This window comes from Pogona vitticeps, chromosome 6, assembly GCF_051106095.1.
Source record: "Pogona vitticeps strain Pit_001003342236 chromosome 6, PviZW2.1, whole genome shotgun sequence".
Lineage (NCBI taxonomy): Eukaryota > Metazoa > Chordata > Lepidosauria > Squamata > Agamidae > Pogona > Pogona vitticeps.
The window spans coordinates 100,833,977-100,850,094 of record NC_135788.1 but is presented as its reverse complement, the minus strand read 5'-3'; the positions used below and the strand labels follow the sequence as shown (position 1 = coordinate 100,850,094).

The 16,118-nt window shown below is 46.8% G+C and overlaps 1 protein-coding gene across 3 annotated transcripts in view; it reads right to left on the bottom strand.

The window, feature by feature from the left end:
- Positions 1–16,118, bottom strand: part of CPT1C (carnitine palmitoyltransferase 1C) — a 49,276-nt gene that overhangs the window by 13,692 nt on the left and 19,466 nt on the right. Inside the window, exons 3-11 of one of the 3 annotated variants that reach the window (XM_073004410.2) lie at positions 13,985–14,149; positions 12,956–13,095; positions 11,475–11,646; positions 10,483–10,584; positions 7,355–7,492; positions 7,157–7,234; positions 6,932–7,039; positions 5,111–5,198; positions 1,710–1,905 (exon numbers count right to left, since the gene is read on the bottom strand). In XM_073004410.2, the coding sequence (XP_072860511.2) occupies positions 1,710–1,905; positions 5,111–5,198; positions 6,932–7,039; positions 7,157–7,234; positions 7,355–7,492; positions 10,483–10,584; positions 11,475–11,646; positions 12,956–13,095; positions 13,985–14,125 (1,163 nt within the window). In that variant the 5' untranslated portion in view covers positions 14,126–14,149. Of the gene's footprint in view, positions 1–1,709; positions 1,906–4,052; positions 4,138–5,110; positions 5,199–6,931; positions 7,040–7,156; positions 7,235–7,354; positions 7,493–10,482; positions 10,585–11,474; positions 11,647–12,955; positions 13,096–13,984; positions 14,150–16,118 lie in introns of all 3 variants that reach the window. The other 2 variants (XM_020794025.3, XM_078377989.1) reach the window with 2 other exon arrangements.

Here is a 16,118-nt window from a genome sequence, read left to right as displayed (position 1 = left end):
GCCTGAGCAGACAATTGATCAGCTTGGTTGCCAATCAGTTGGAAAATTATCCAACTCCAGCATTATTTTTCCAAACTTGGGGAAGAACCACCATGTGCACAAACATCTTTCCGATGTTCTGCCTTGTGGAGTCAATCCATTTGATGGGGAAAATGTGGCCCTCCAAATTTATTGGATTTCAGATCCCATCAGCCTCATCTTGGGGGGTGGGTGGGATTTGCTGGAAGTTGCAATTTGAAAACATCGGGAGGATTGTAACTTCCGCATTCTTGCTACAGCTCATGGTGGTTCCAGAGAAACAGCACTGAAAGAAGCAGGGACAACGGCGATGGAGACCAGTGGAGAGAAACCAAGGGTAACTTCAAGCTTCTTGATGCTCCAGCCATGGACTAACAAGGCTGCATTCATATGTCCTAAGTATCCTCAAACTTTTATGCAACATCATGATGCATCAGGTGGCTCCCACTCTCCAGCAAGAACACAACGCCAGAGGTTCTCCTATTGACGCAACGTGGATATGTCACTGGTGCAAGAGATTCTTCTCTCTTCCATCATAACAACTATGAAACTTTTGCTTTTCTGTGTTAGTTGGATCATGGTATAAAGGTAAAGGTAAAGGTTCTCCTTGACAATTTTTGTCCAGTCGTGTCCGACTCTAGGGGGCGGCGCTCATCCCGCTCTTCAAGCCATAGAGCCAGCGTTTGTCCGAAGACAATCTTTCCGTGGTCACATGGCCAGTGTGATTTAGACACGGAACACTGTTTACCTTCCCACCGAGATGGTCCCTATTGATCTACTCGCATTGGCATGCTTTCGAACCGCTAGTTGGCAGGAGCTGGGACAGGCGACGGGAGCTCACTCCGTCACGTGGATTCGATCTTACGACTGCTTGGTCTTCTGACCCTGCAGCACAGGCTTCTGCGGTTTAGCCCACAGCGCCACCACATCCCGGATCATGGTATGACTCAGCCCAAACCAAGAATGTCCCTTGGGCATCAGCCTTAGAAAAGGAAAGGAAAAGAACCTTAAAGCCTTTTTGTTTTTAGTTGATTTCCTGATTCTGAATGTTTTCATCTCAGATTGTGCTGCAGTTCCTCTGAGGGAAAACTGGATTCTGTTCTTAGTATGGGAATCCTTACTAAGTTCTTGCAGGGAATCCATTTTCTGTTGAGGACCGTGTTCATTTAGAAATAACTGGTCAGCCACACATTAGTGGTGGGTAGATTTAGTGCAAAAGCAGGCAGAGTCTGCCACGCTGCAGGATTGTACTGTATGTTCCACCTCCAGGACCACCTCCTTTCCTTTCCTCTCTTTGCTTATTTCTGTGGTACGCCTCTCTTTTTCTCTGTGCCACCTAATTTTCTTTCTGGGTCACCACACTGACCTAGTCCTGGCCCCCTCTCTTTCTCTCTGCCCTCCTGTCTCTCTCTATGTCCCCCCCCCCCCTTTTCATTCTTCCATCCCATCCAAGCAGGCCTGATGAATGAAGCCAGAAGATGTTGCAGACTAAGCCAGGGGCCACATGGGGCCTTCCAGACGTTTGTTCCCCAACCCTTTACTTTAACAATGGGGAGAAATATAAGAAAGGACTGAATATGTTTCTAGTTCCCGGACACCTCAAGTACACAAAAATGTGCACTTTGTAAAGGGCTGTGTCAGGATTGCTACCGACACAGCAAGGCTGGTTCAGGACAGGCAAAACCTCTCACCTGTCAGCTGCGGTCAGGGCAGGCAGTTTCTCCTCCCCAGGCGAAGGGGGTGTGGGGTCTCCTAAGATAGACTGGAACTGGGCCTGAAGTTCTCGTGGGCGCAGCAGCTTTCCATTGTAGTACAGAGAGACTCGAAAGAAGCGCCCAGCGTGGTAAACGGCAATGTGCTTGCTGTCTCGCAGATGCTTTATGGTGTCTATAGAGGGAAGAATATAAGGTAAGAACTCTTGTCAAAACAAAACAGAGTTTGGAAAAGTTACTTCTTGGGACTATTCCTCTCATAATTCCCCAGGCCCGACTGGTCAATAACCATGCTGGCTGAGGAGATTCTGGGGTTTAGTCCAAAAAAACCAAAACAAAACAAAACAAAACAAAACTTTTAAAACTCAGGGTCATAATAAATACCCATTTAGCCCAATATCTTCCCGCAGGAGTCCCAGAAAAAAAGGAAGCAGAGGAGGTGGATTGTAGCTTGATGCACAAGCAACATTTGTATACAGGGATTTAAGTTCAATACTTAGTATTTCAGGCTAAAAAAAGAACAGCAGGGGTGGTGGTGGTTGTGGGATGCCTTTAACTGGGGCAAAGCAGCAGTAATGCTGCCATGCCACAGTCCATGCGTTGTGTGAGTCTTTGCCCTGGGATTAAAGTGGGACCTTTCTCAATGAACAGGAAAAAAAAAATCTAACAAAGGGACATTGCACCCAATGAAGAAAAGGCTGACATTAGCACCCAGGGTTTTCTCTGGAATTTCTAGATGCCTGTTTCATCTCAGGGCACAGATGCAATTTGACTGGGAAAGTGGTACACCCTGGAGTGGCCTCTGGAGAACTATTGCCAAGTCATGCAGCCATCTCACAAGCTCCTGCAAAACACTGCTTCATCCAAATGTTCAGTCCAAACATTCCCCCCCCCAACTGGGTTATTCCCCAATGGGTGAGCTAAGAGAGGGAGTGCTGTGCCCCCAAATGAATATTTTGACCTGGCAAGGTTTAAATAATAACTGCATATAAGGAAAAGGAAAAAAAAATGAGTGTATGTATCTATTTGTTCCTGGCTGTGGGTGCCCAAAACGAATCCCTAACTGGTTGGCAGTCCCCAGATACTCTTGGATTGCAATTCCCAGGAGCCTTCACCCCTTGCTGTGCTGGCCAAGAGTTCTGGGAGTCATAGTCCAAGAACCTCTGGGGACCCTAGTTTGAGAACCACTGCTCTAGAAAATAGGGTTGCCATAGGAATTGTGGGGTATCTGTGTGCCAACTGGCCTTTTTGACTTGGCATGCTCCGGACCATAACTTCCAGCATTCTCAACCACTCTCCATGCTGGCTAGGTCTGATGGAGTCATAATGCCAAACAACTGGAGATTGGAAGACTGGGCTACACTGTTTTAAGGTTATTTTTCCACCGAGAATACAGGTGTTTTGCCAGGAACTTCCTTGTGGCAGCAAACACTCACCCATGCATACTGAGGGACATTGCAGATTAGATCACAACCTTGGGTAACCCAAATGTTCTTGGAAGAAAACTCCCAGAAGCTTTCACCCAGAAGCTGTGGACAGGATTTTTGTAGCCGAAGAACATCTTGGGACCCAAGATTGGGAACTACTGGATCAGAGCATCAGCATTCTTGTTGGCAACCATGCCTGAAAACTGTCCTTAGCCTCTCTCCCATCCCTAGCTCAAACTTAATTCCTTGGTTAGATCTAACTTTCCTTCTTGGCTGCCTGTTCTTACTCATCCTCCCATTGATTTATCATTTCTCCTGAACTTGCACCCCACTTCTGACCCATTACACAGAGTCCATGTTAAGTTCTGAGGATCTTCCTTTCCACCAAGAAAGAAAAGTAAGAGGTGGATGGAGGTTAAGAAAACCCTGAGTTCGTACAGTTCACTTCTGACCTCTGAAACCACCTTTGCTGCTTGGAACAGGTCGAACAAGCAGTCGAACTGGGGGAGAGGAGAAGGACCTGCAGTGTGTCAAATGTTTTGGACGTGATCACCCAGAAGTCCCACTCAGTATAACCAAAGGAAAGAGACCATCAGAACTAGAATTCAATACATCAGGAAGTCAAAAGCTTCCACAAGCCTGCAATAAAATAAAAATTCACCTCTCTTGGGTTTTTTTTTTGCTTCTATCCTCAAAATATTCTCCAGTTTCCCTCTCACTACATTCTCTTATCCTCTCTTTAACAGCCATGTTTATGTAGATGGGCATGGAGGAAGGATCACCTCTCCCTAATTCTTCAGGCAGTGGTGCAAACCTAAATATCTCTGCGCAGATCAGATGCTTTGTGGGTACCAATGTTCAAGGACAGGGAGCAAGGTGTGCGAGAGCATCCTACCTCCCTCCAAGCCTGGGACACGGGTTGTATTAAACATGCGTTCATACTGAGCTGAGCACATGGGCAGGCAGCCATGGATCATCATCTGGAAGTGGGGTAAGCCAGGAAGGAAAGGGCAGAGGAAAAGAGAGAGTAGTCACAGAGATGCACCTGCAAAGCTGCTATGAGAAAATAGAATAAAGGAAAGAACAACAAAAAGCCTGCAGCTCATAGCAACACCATACAGTAGGACCCCCCCCCTTTATCCATGGAATGAGTATCCACTTATTCACTTAAATAGTCTGAAAATATTAAAAAGAAAATCCACATATAGAGAGTTACCAAAACAGACTATTAGAGGGAGCCAGAAACCATGCTACAGTATACAGTATAAAACAGTGGTCCCCAACCTTGGGCCTCCAGATGTTCTTGGACTACAACTCCCAGAAGCCTTCACTTCCACTTCTGCTGGCCAGGATTTCTGGGAGTTGAAGTCCAAGAACATCTGGAGGCCTAAGGTTGGGGACCACTGGTATAAAACATTCACTAGAGAAATTTATTTCTACAATGTCATTACCAGGACTGGCCACTAGAGAGAGCCAGAGACCATCCTACGTGCAATGCTTGCTATTACTGTATACAGTAATAGTGTAACTATAATCTGTGTTTTGCAGCATCAGGGAGGGGAGCTTCGAACTCATTCCTCATGGATATGGGGTGCGTGGGTTTCCTACTATATACCCTTTCAGTACAGTATCCAGATAGTCTCTCCCTCAAACTGGCAAGGTCAGAGTCAGCCCAAAGCGGGGAAACAAAGCCCGTTCCCAAAAGTTATTGGCAAGTGCCGAAAAGAGTTGACATTTCAGAGCAGCTGCATGTGAAACTGAAGAAATGGCAGACTTTGACAAGGCTGGATGGTCCAGGAAGCGTAGACTGCAGGTTTTGCCTTTTGAAAACGCCTCCTGTAGGATACGGAACGACTCAGAAAGTTCCCAGAGAGCAGATTCACCCTGCTAAAGACCCCAGAGAGCAGGCAGTAAAGTGGGAGTCCTTTCAAAAGCCCCCCCCAAGTCACTTACCCAGCCCTACCCCTGGCAACCGGGTGGTATTGAAGAGACGCTGCCACTGAGCCACACAGAGAGGGATGACGGAATTAGGGACCGTGCTCTGCTTTCACCGGGGGGAGGGAACCCCAGGTTTAGATGGCACCAGGGGAAAGGAACAAATATGGAAGAGTTTTGTTGTGGATACTTTGAAGACACTCAGTGACCTTACCACAGTTAGGTACTGTTAATATTCAAGATAGGAATGCATATTTAACTAAATAAGAAGCCAATCAAACCCATAGAAACACAAAGGAATGGGTGGCAGCTCCATCCCCTGCTCCTCAAGCAAGGTTAAACCATTTGTCTTGCTCTCCATTGTAAGACAATGGTTCATGTCAGAGGGTGGCACTTCTAGCTTTGCCCTTGCTAGGCTTCCTCTCTGCCCATTTCTTTGCTCCCTGCTCACTCAGAACCAACTGCACATAGCGGAGAAAGTGCTCAACTCAAGGTCAACTCAAACACACAAATGATGTGGAAATCCTCTCCCGCCCCCATCCCCGGTACTGGTTCCCCAATTGAAATGAGCCTCTAAAGCTGCTGTTAACCTCACTGGGCTAGAAGGAAAATACAGTAACTGAAAAGCACCAGTACAGCAGGACTGCCGTATCCGCGGGATCAGTATCCGCGGTTTCATTTATCTGCTTCCTGGGGGGAAAATAAGTAAAATAACCCAAGAAACACACATTCCTAAAGTATACTAGCAAGCCTGGTCACTACATGGAACCACAAACAATGCCAGTGGCGGCGAACCTTTTTGGGCCCAAGTGCCCAAACTGAAAAGAAAAGGGAAAAAACAGTGGGCCGCAGCCGCAGCAGAACCAGAAGTGGCGGTGGCAAAATGGGAAGTGGTGGCGGAAGGAGGAATCCTGGGCACGGAGGTGCCTCGAGACCCCACTCTGGATCCGCCACCAGCGCCAGCTGCTCCTGATCCTGGCCCGCTGCCTATCGAAGCTCCAGCACCGTGGCTGCAGCCGCCTCCTCAGGTTTGGCTGCTGGAAGGGGGGGGGAGTAGCATTCCAGCGACGTATGGCTTGTGTGCCTGCAGAAAGGGCTCTCTGCATGCCAGCTGTGGCACGCGCGCCATAGGTTCGCCATCGCTGGACTATGCTATATACAGGTGGTTTAAAGGAAATATATTTGTGGCCGGAAGATGAACAGGTGAAACAAAGAGGTTACATGGGGGAGGATCGGGGGGGGGAGCAGCAGTTGCTGGTCTCAGGGAAGCCTCCCTTACAAACAGGAGGTCAGGAAGCTGTTAGGTGCCAGGGCACCCTCTCTCAACCATACATGGACACCATAGAAACTGGAAGCAAGTGCTTCGCTTATCCACTATTTCTGGCATCCGTGTGGGGGAGGGGGCTTGGAACTGACCCTCCCCCAATTGATACCACATCCTACTGTAATAGTCCAGAGACACTATTTCACCACTTTCAAAAGAGGCGAAACTAAAGATGTTAGGTGCCTCATTTTTTAAAAGGAAAATAAACCTCTTCTCACACCTGGTGCTTTTCAGGTGTGTTAGATTACAGTGCCCATAATCCCCAGTCCAGCATGACAGGAACTGTGGCCCAACATCTCTGGAAAGCACCAAGTTGGGGAAAGCTACTAAAGAACAAAGAAGACAACTTTCTACTAGATTTATAAAACGTTCAGCACCCGTTCAGTGTCTTCTGCGTTTTGAACCGTCACCCTGCTCAGCAAGTTGACCCCAACTTCACACACCCCACCTTCCTCTCCATCTGACTACCTTCCCCGCTCTGAGAGAGGGAACTCATGGGGTTCGATCCCACTCACCGGTTTGATCTCCTCCTGGGTGAGTTTGCGGCGGTATAGCATCATTGCATAGACAAGATTCCCAGCCCGAGCGGCTTGGATTGGGGTAGGGGTTACGTATAGAAAATCCTACAACAAGCGGGTGTACAGAAAGGAGCACAGAGATGAGTGGGTGGGTGAGATGAGACTGAAAAGAAACACTCCACCCTCCCCAATTAAATTCTTCTGCTAGTTTCTGAAACTCACCATGATGTAATAGTTGCTGTTTACCATCAGTGGGCCTCGACCCCGGAGATACACATACTCTTCCCACCAATCACTCACCTGGGCAAGGGGTGGGGTTGGAGAAAGAGAATTAAAAAGACACATACTTGGACAAGCCATGGACAGCACTGCACAACCTGGGGGGGGGCTCCCCCTCCGACCTTTGTAGGGATCACTCACATAGTTGGGTGCCCACCAGGATTTAAGCTTGAGGTACCACTGCAAGCGCGGTCCGAGGGTCTGTTCAAAGTCTCGAGCAAGACCTGTCATCCGCTGGAACTCTTCATCTGTCGTAAGGGGCCGTATGGACTCTAGATACTGGTGGAGAGAAAGGAATGGAAGCAGAAGGCCACGGCACATCAGAATCCAGTCTTTGCCTCAGCTTACCAGCCAGCCCCACCATGGAAAGAGACCCGTGTTCCCACAAATGCCTCTACAAAATCATCTTTAGATAAGGAGACTTGGGGTGCCTATGATTGTGGGATGGGGGCAGAATCTAGAGGAAAGAAAGGGGAGCACAGCAACCTCACAGAGATGGGACTAGTGCAGCTTCCAAGGGAATAAAGCTAAAACAAACCCTTCATTTCCCAACGTAAAAACACGAAGCAGAAATGTGTCACTTCAGATCTATAAAGGTATTTTCTATAGGTGAAGTTGGAAAGTTAGGGATTTGTGGAGGGGGCTTGAAATAAGAAGTAGTGGTGAATATGTGGGTCTCCAGAGACTGTTCAACTTGAACTCTTATCAGCCCCAGTCAGCATGGTCAATGATGATGGATGATTAGAATAACATTCTAGTCCCCAAGAAAGGAGATGGCAAGGAGTGCAGTAACTATACATTGTATTGATTTTCCATGCAAGCAAAGGGATGCTCAAGAAGTTACAACAAACACTTTCACTTTATATGAAGAGTGAAATGCCTGATGTTCAAGTTGGATTCCAAAAGGGGAAGAGGCACTTGAGATATTGCAAATATCTGCTGGCTACTGGAGAACGTCAAAGAATTTCAAAAGATCATCAGCCTGTGCTTTATAGACTACAGCAAAGCCTTTGACTGTCTAGATTGTGAGAAACTCTGGATTGCTTTGATAGAAATGGGTGTGTCTCAGCACTTGTCTTGATGTGTAACCTGTATTGGGGACAGGCAGCTACTGCTAGGTCACAAAATGGAGAGAATGAATGGTTTCCTATAGGCGAAGGTGTTAAGACAACTGAATACAGTATATTGAAATGCAATCCCCATAAATCATCCTTTGCCATGCCTTGTGGATACCCTGGACTGCCAGAAAGACAAGCAAGTGGGTTGTAGAACAAACCAAACCTGATCTATCTCTGGAGGCAAAAACAATGAATCTGAGGCTGTCCTACTTTGGGCACATCATGAGAAAGCAAGAAAAGACAATAATGCTGGGAAAGGTGTAAGGCAGCAGGAAAAGAGGAAGTACATAAGGATTGACTCTCTAAAGGAACCACAGCCTTGAGTTTACAAGAGCTGAGCAGGACTGTTGAGAACAGGACATTTGGAGATCGCTCATTCATAAGGTCGCATAAGTCTGCAGTGACGTGAAGGCACATAGCAACAACAACATCTGTCTATCAAATGCACAGCTCAGATAAGCTTTTCCCACACACAAGAGTAACCTAGTTTTTATTCTTATCTGATGTACAAGATGTTGTATACATCACGGTAAGTACAACTCAGCCTATTATCATTTCCAAACTGTGTTGCAATACACGAGCATGCCACAAGAAATCTGGTTAGGTATCATGATAAATCATTACAGTACTTTGAAAGAGATACAGTACTAGCATCGTGGCAAAGCAGTTAGGGTATAAGCAGAAAGTCCCCATTTCAGCCATCAGCATCTCCATTAAAAAAATACCCAAGACCTACAACCAGAGATCGCTATCTGAAGGGCCCCTCTTCAAGATTCCACCCAGCCACGCATTTTTCCAGGATATTCTGTTTCATTTTATTCCCCCATTTTGCTCCCTAACAGTTTGTCAGCTTACCTGATTTGTTCCGTTCTCCCCCCCCCCCGAGCTGTTTGGCGGATGTTCTCATCACCTGGATTTTTTAATACAATCTCTCTCGCTCGCTTTCTGTCTCTACAAACCCTGCATTTGCTCAAGCATGCTCTGGCCTTTCCTCATTTCATAGGCAGGAATCAAGAGTTAGGAACAAAGGATAGGACAAAACTACGTCAGATTCCAGGTAGATCTTGCTTTGTGAAACCAGACTCTGCTGCAGCAAGGAAATCTATATTCCTTTCTCTGCCCAGAAGAATTCAGGGTATACGTCCTGCCACTCCCCTGCTTGCAGCACCAGATGTCCCGTGTTGTTGAAGGGATTTTTGTGTTTAACATTTGTTTTAAATTACTATATCAGTATGGAAGAGTGTGAATAGTTCATGGAAATTTCACTAGGTTCTTTCTTCCCCTGCTGCAAATTTTGAGGAAAACACTCTTCTATACTAGGCAATTACAATGAGTAGTAGGGGGCAGAATCCTACAATTGGATGTCAACAAATAGAAAAGCAGCATGATAAAGTTTAAACTTCATCTTTTCAATAGTATGCTAATTTTATATATATATGGGGTTTATTTCACACAGCAAAGCTTCCAGACATGCAGTGTTTGTCTATAGTGTATAGTTTGTCTATAGTATATAGGTATGCACAGTCTATAGTGCTACAGTCAAAGAAAAGCAGCATAATATGTCTACATCTATATCCATGGTGTAATGGACAGAGTGATGGATTAGGACTCAGGAGATCTGGGTTTGATTCTCCACTTGGCCATGGAAACTCACTGGTAGGATGGAACTGGTAAAACCATTCCTTAAATATCCCACTTACCTTAGGGTTGCTATAAGTCAGTTCCACTTGATAGCATATAACAACAAAAATTTATAGCTCTAACTCTGAATCTGCCATCTATAGTAGAGGTTAGTAAACCCCAGGCCTGCAAGATCTATTTTGCAAGCAGGTAGATATACCCTATGGACGAATAATGAAGATGCTTCTGACCATTTGCTCTGTTTGGGAATTTGTGATCAATAGGAAACTCAAAATCACAAATATTTTCATGCAAAAATCCATACCTGGTTTCTTCACCAAGCATTGCTTTTCCATAGCTTAATTTGGGTATGGGAGCTTGGAAATGTGGCTGTTGTTAAGGCAACTGGGAGCTGGAAATACCTGTTGATCTATTGCAAATCTCAAGTGAGATCTACCTGTACATTTAGACCTGCCCTCCTACTCTTTTCTGATCTAGAGGAGGAAAGAATAGGAAATAAACTGGACTCACCCTTTGCACAGTGTCCTTGAGGGCAGGAACAGGCAACCGAGGCAATGACGCTTGGTAGCTGTACAGCATGGGCTTCCGCCCAGCAAAAATCTTCACCAACGCCTGTGATGGGGGGGGGGAAGCAAAATGTAAAGCTGGCAGGAAAACATAACAATGTTCCATTTTCCTTTCTGTTGTCCTCCTTAGCTTTACAGACAGCTATTTTACCCAATCTTAGCAGCATAGTTTGCATTTAATTGGCAAACATCTGTCTGGGCTGGGCAGCAGCAGAGATCACAACTCACCCATAAAAAAATCAGATACTTTCCCATACAGAATAATCAGGCCCCTACAGAGATTTTTATTTGTTTCCATATCTGTGTCCCCTACCATTAGAAAGAGTAAAGCGACTGACTCGAGTAGTAGACACAGGGGGACAGTAGACCTATTTCCCAGTAGTTTCTCCATGAACTTCCCCCATTCCTGCCTGTCATTCCACTTAGTTACAGGATAAAGTTTTGCATGCCACATCACCTATCCTCAGGTGCAGTAAGGAGTATCATCCTGTCACCACTGTCCAACTATCACTCTGGTAGGTTTCTGTAGTATACACAGTAGCCAACCATGCTGGCAGCTGAACATTACTTGCGCAACTCTGGCAATCTCTGTGACAAGGGAGCCTAATTATCCCAGCCTAACTTGGTGTAGATCATACATTCCACTCTGCTTACACAACCCAGTTTAGTGCAATCTAAATTCTCTTTTTTTTCCTTTAAAGGAAAAGATACAAAAACAAAACAATCCCCTCTTGTTCCCCTCCTCTGTACTTTGCTTAAGCCACTTAACACTCTTGAGAAATGAAAAGCTACCTTCTCACTCTCCCATGGAAGGGTAGGGAGATGAAGCTTTCCTCTTTTTTTTGTTGCTAACTGACACAGTGCGTCAGTGGTGCACTGGAAGAGAATTTTAAAGAATCCCTTTCAAAGCATCATCAATGTGTTAGCAACACATACCAGCCAGATTTTAGTGGTGTTGGACATCTTGCCATGCTCCTCGTACATCCAACCATGGTAGCACAGCAGCATCTTGAGAATGCTACGCATGGTCATGATGAGGGCCAGCCACAGCCCTGTAGAAAAGGTTGTAGCACTCAAGACATCCATGCCCTCGTCAGACAGGTAATCACTGAGGATGAGTAGGGAGGTGGGAGAGAAACAAAGAGTTAGGGAAAGAAAAACAAACATACATATAAAACATAAAGTCAAAAGGAATAATCTTATAAGAGAAGAAAACCCAGTTCTGCTTTGTCCTGTTTTTCTACAGACTACCAAAGATGTAAAAGATGCCTCAGAAGTGAAACAAATGAATTGATTTGCAGTTTTTCCCCCACACATCCCCAATCTGAAGCCCTCTAGATATTTTGGACTACAAATCCCAGAATCCCCTAGGAAAGCTACACTGACTAGACATGCCTATTTAAAAAATTTTCCTCTGAGAACAATCAGGAAAACACTCCTTGGAAGCTAAAAAGTAGGGAGTGATGGAGAAAGACATCCTCCATTAAGTTACCTGCCTCTGCAAAAAAGGTAAACTTTCTCTGAACCTGGAGGCTCCATCATGTTCACCTAGGATACAATTACCTTCCACATGTTTTCTTTAAAGCTATCAAAAGACGCAGCCATTGTATAGGTATTCCATGAAGTAGTAAAATACAGCACTTTCCAATTCTACAGCAAGCCTATTCATGCAATCTTTTCTGGAGGATAATTCAGTAGCTGATCTCATTAGCTTCTATTACAGCTGCTTTAACTGTACCCCTCCCTCTCACATCTCCAAAAATTAAAACACTTTCAGACTTTCAAAGAGTACTTCCAGAAACACTTCAAGACTGATCATTAGTCTATACAGGATGGAATTCTTTAATTGATTGTTTACATTAAATAACTGCATGGTGTGCTTGGATGAATTTATTACATTAATGATTTATATCAGACAACAAAAACAAAACAAAACCAAGAACAAAAATATTGTGGCATCTTAAAGACTAACACGGTTACTTCTTCAAAAACTACATTAATCATTTAGTTTAAGCATAGTGGTAAACGTTTTAAAGCCAATCTGCACCCCAGGAACCTCTAGGATGTGTTACCGGCATTTAAGACATATTTGCACTGCCAGTAGCATGGCAGCAGTGATGTGTACAGCCCACAGTGGTCTGGGGCACAGGAATCAAATCCCCCTAACTCACAAAAGTTGCTCACCCTCTTTAAACAAACCAGTTCTTTGAGCTTAGATGTCACCGTAAACCATGGTTTGCTTGGATTTGGAAGGAGGAGGAGGAGAACTCATGATCCTGTAACTGACTGTCATTTGTTATGGTAGTAGCAGAATTCATTTTCCTAGTGTCCGAATAGGACTGAGTCTGTCCGCACCCCAAAAACCTGAACTGATTCAGAAGCAACACCCACTCCTATTCCCTTTCCCTCCTCCATACCTGACAGGCAGATGTTCTTTGATCTTTTCAATCATGCCCATGGAAGGGTCAAGACGAGAATATTGAGTAACAAGGATGGCGGTCACCATGAACAGCCAGCTGGAGGGACTGGCAGGGTACACACCTGTCACAAAACCATTCTGTTGGAAGGAAGTTTAAAAAAAAGATAGACAGTGAGGAGTGGAAAGGGGGACCGTAAAGAACCGAGATGTTTCAGGTCTTTGTAGAGTTCAGACTCCTGCAGATTCTGAAAGCATACAGTCTCTTCCTTGAAAACTATGGCCTATATGTTTCTGCACAGCTCACAAACCATTTGCTGACATTTAGATGCTGTTGAAATTGTTGGCACGTTCTTTCTTGCAGAGTTGCACAGGCTTCTGAAACACTGGGAGTTCAGTGTCAATGATCTAGCTATTTCAACATTTAAAAGCAACTAACACCAAATGTTATTTTTTTTTCAGAGATAAAAAAGGCATTTCCCACATACATTATCTCGGTTATATGTACAGTATCTTTTTCCCTTGATGTTATAGTTGGACACTGTGGCTCGTGTTAAAGACATTCACTGAATTCCTGGAGTACTGAACAAAGAATCAGGTTTTGGTAGTTACTGGGAGAAGAAGTAGCGTGCCCTCCCATTGCACTGTATGCACTCTCCGCCTCCTGCTAAACCCACAGCTGAACTCTAGAGAAGGCTATTCCTAGAATGCCCAGGATCGTGAGCTCCCAGAATCCCCTGGTCCAACTTCGCCAACCTCTGCCCTTAGCCAGGATTCCCAAATTCTAATCTAACCACACACTCTGAACCCATTAGACCCCCCCTTTTGTGAGTGCAAGAGGTCTTACTGTTTTGGCACAACTCTTCCCCTCAACCCACTCACTTCTCCATATTCACAATTTTAGTTGTTCTGTTCTCTAACACCGAAAAGTGAGGTTCCCTATGAATTAATTAGGATCTAACACATTCCAAAGATTGAAACACCATCGAACCGTAGCCCAGAATTTTTGACTTTTGGAACTCTTCTTTACCCGCAGTTGGTTGAATTTCTTCTTCCAGGATCTCAGGCCTGAGAGGTAGATCTCTTTGAGAGCCGCATGGCTTAGTTGAAAGTCAATGCCTTCTGGAGAAACAGTGAACTGGAATGCCACAGCCTGGTGAGCCTCGGCCATCCTGGGAGGGTGCTAACTTGTTAGCTAAAGGGAAAGAGAAATATACCACATAAGTGTACACTCGATGCCTCTTCAAATGTCATTTTCTAATTTGCCTTGAGGAAATATTTGATTCTTTTTGGGGTTTTCCTGGTGGAGAATACACAGAAGTGGTTTCCCATTCCCTTCTACTGGGGGGCATCCTGGGACTGTGCAGCTTGCCCAAGGCCACCCAGGCTGGCTGTACTTCCAGGAGGCACAGTGGGGAATCAAACTCCCAATCTCTGGCCACACAGCCAGATACCTAAACCACTGAGCTATCCAGTCAGCTCAGCGACTTATAAAGATACATTGGTGCCTCGTATAACGAGTGCCCCGTTTAACGACGAATTCGCATGGCGATGGCAAAAATGCCATCGCTTTTGCGATCGTATAACGAAGGTGCCTATGGGGGAAAATCGCTTTGCGATGTTTTCCCCATAGGCACCATTTTCCTCCAGCTGAGCGGCGGGAGCCTCCAAAGGAGCACTCCCGCCACTCAGCTGGGGGAAAATGCCTGCGGTGGCCTTCGAAGGACCCTTCCGAAGGGTCCTTCTGAGGCCACCACGGGGGGAGGGTGGGGGGATCTGATGCCTGTCAGGCATCCTGGGCTTGGATCCCACCCGCCGCCAGTTACCCAGCCTTGGGTAACCGGCGGCGGGTGGGATCCGAGCCCGGGATGCCTGAAAGGCATCCGGATCCCCCCACTCTCCCCCCCTCCCCCCCACAGCTTGGATCGGACCCGCGGGGGCTAGCCCTGCCATGGCTGGACTCCCAAGAGTCCAGCCATGCCCGGGGTAGCCCCCGCGGGTCGGATCCAAGCCGCAGGGGGAAGGTGGGGAGACCCAATGCCTGTCAGGCATCCTCGGCTCGGCAGCGCGGGGCGGTGGGGACAGGGTGGAGGGGTCCCGAAGGCTTCGGGATCCCCCCCCACCCTGTCCCCTTCACTGGCAGCCACCCCCCGCCGCTTTCCCCAGCCTGGATCGGGCTCCTGGGAGTCCGATCTCGGCTAGGGAAGGCAGTGCGGGGCGGCGGGGACAGGGTGGAGGGGTCCCGAAGGCTTCAGGATCCCCCCCCACCCTGTCCCCTTCGCTGGCAGCCACCCCCCCCCGCCGCTTTCCCCAGCCTGGATCGGGCTCCTGGGAGTCCGATCTCGGCTAGGGAAGGCAGCGCGGGGCGGTGGGGACAGGGTGGAGGGGTCCCGAAGGCTTCAGGATCCCCCCCCCACCCTGTCCCCTTCGCTGGCAGCCACCCCCCCCCGCCGCTTTCCCCAGCCTGGATCGGGCTCCTGGGAGTCCGATCTCGGCTAGGGAAGGCAGTGCGGGGCGGCGGGGACAAGGTGGAGGGGTCCCAAAGGCTTCCAGGCTTTTGCCTGGAAGCCTTCAGGATCCCCCACCTACCCTGTCTCTGCCAGTTTTTAGTCCATTGGAACGCAATAACCAGGTTTTAATGCGTTTCAATGGGCTTTTTAATTTCGCTTTACGATGTTTCCGTATAGCGACGTTAATCCTGGAACGGATTAACATCGCTATACAGGGGACCACTGTATCCCATATACATGCCAAAGGGCCTATCCCTTGCATTGCAGTCTTTGAGATTCCATCTTTGCTGTACAAGTTTGGGACATGGAGGGCATATGCCATGTTGGCAAATCAAGGGGTCTATCTTCTACTTTGCAAATCAATCAGTCAGTCAATCTGCACTTTGATGGACTAGTGTGGTGCAGTAAATAGTGTATTTGACTACAACTCAGGAGACCTGGTTCAGAACCCAAATTGAACTCTACCTCTCTCCTTTGGGTGACAGCATACACAGACTCCAGAGAAAGTTGGATCAAGAAAATGGTTGTGCTGGGAAGGCTAGAGACAACATCTAACTGAAGCCGAGTCACCCAGCAACCGCTGAGTTGCTGAACTGCAGCTTGGGAAAGCCTGGTTCAGCTGAAGTTCTACTGAAAAATGAAACCAACTGGGGG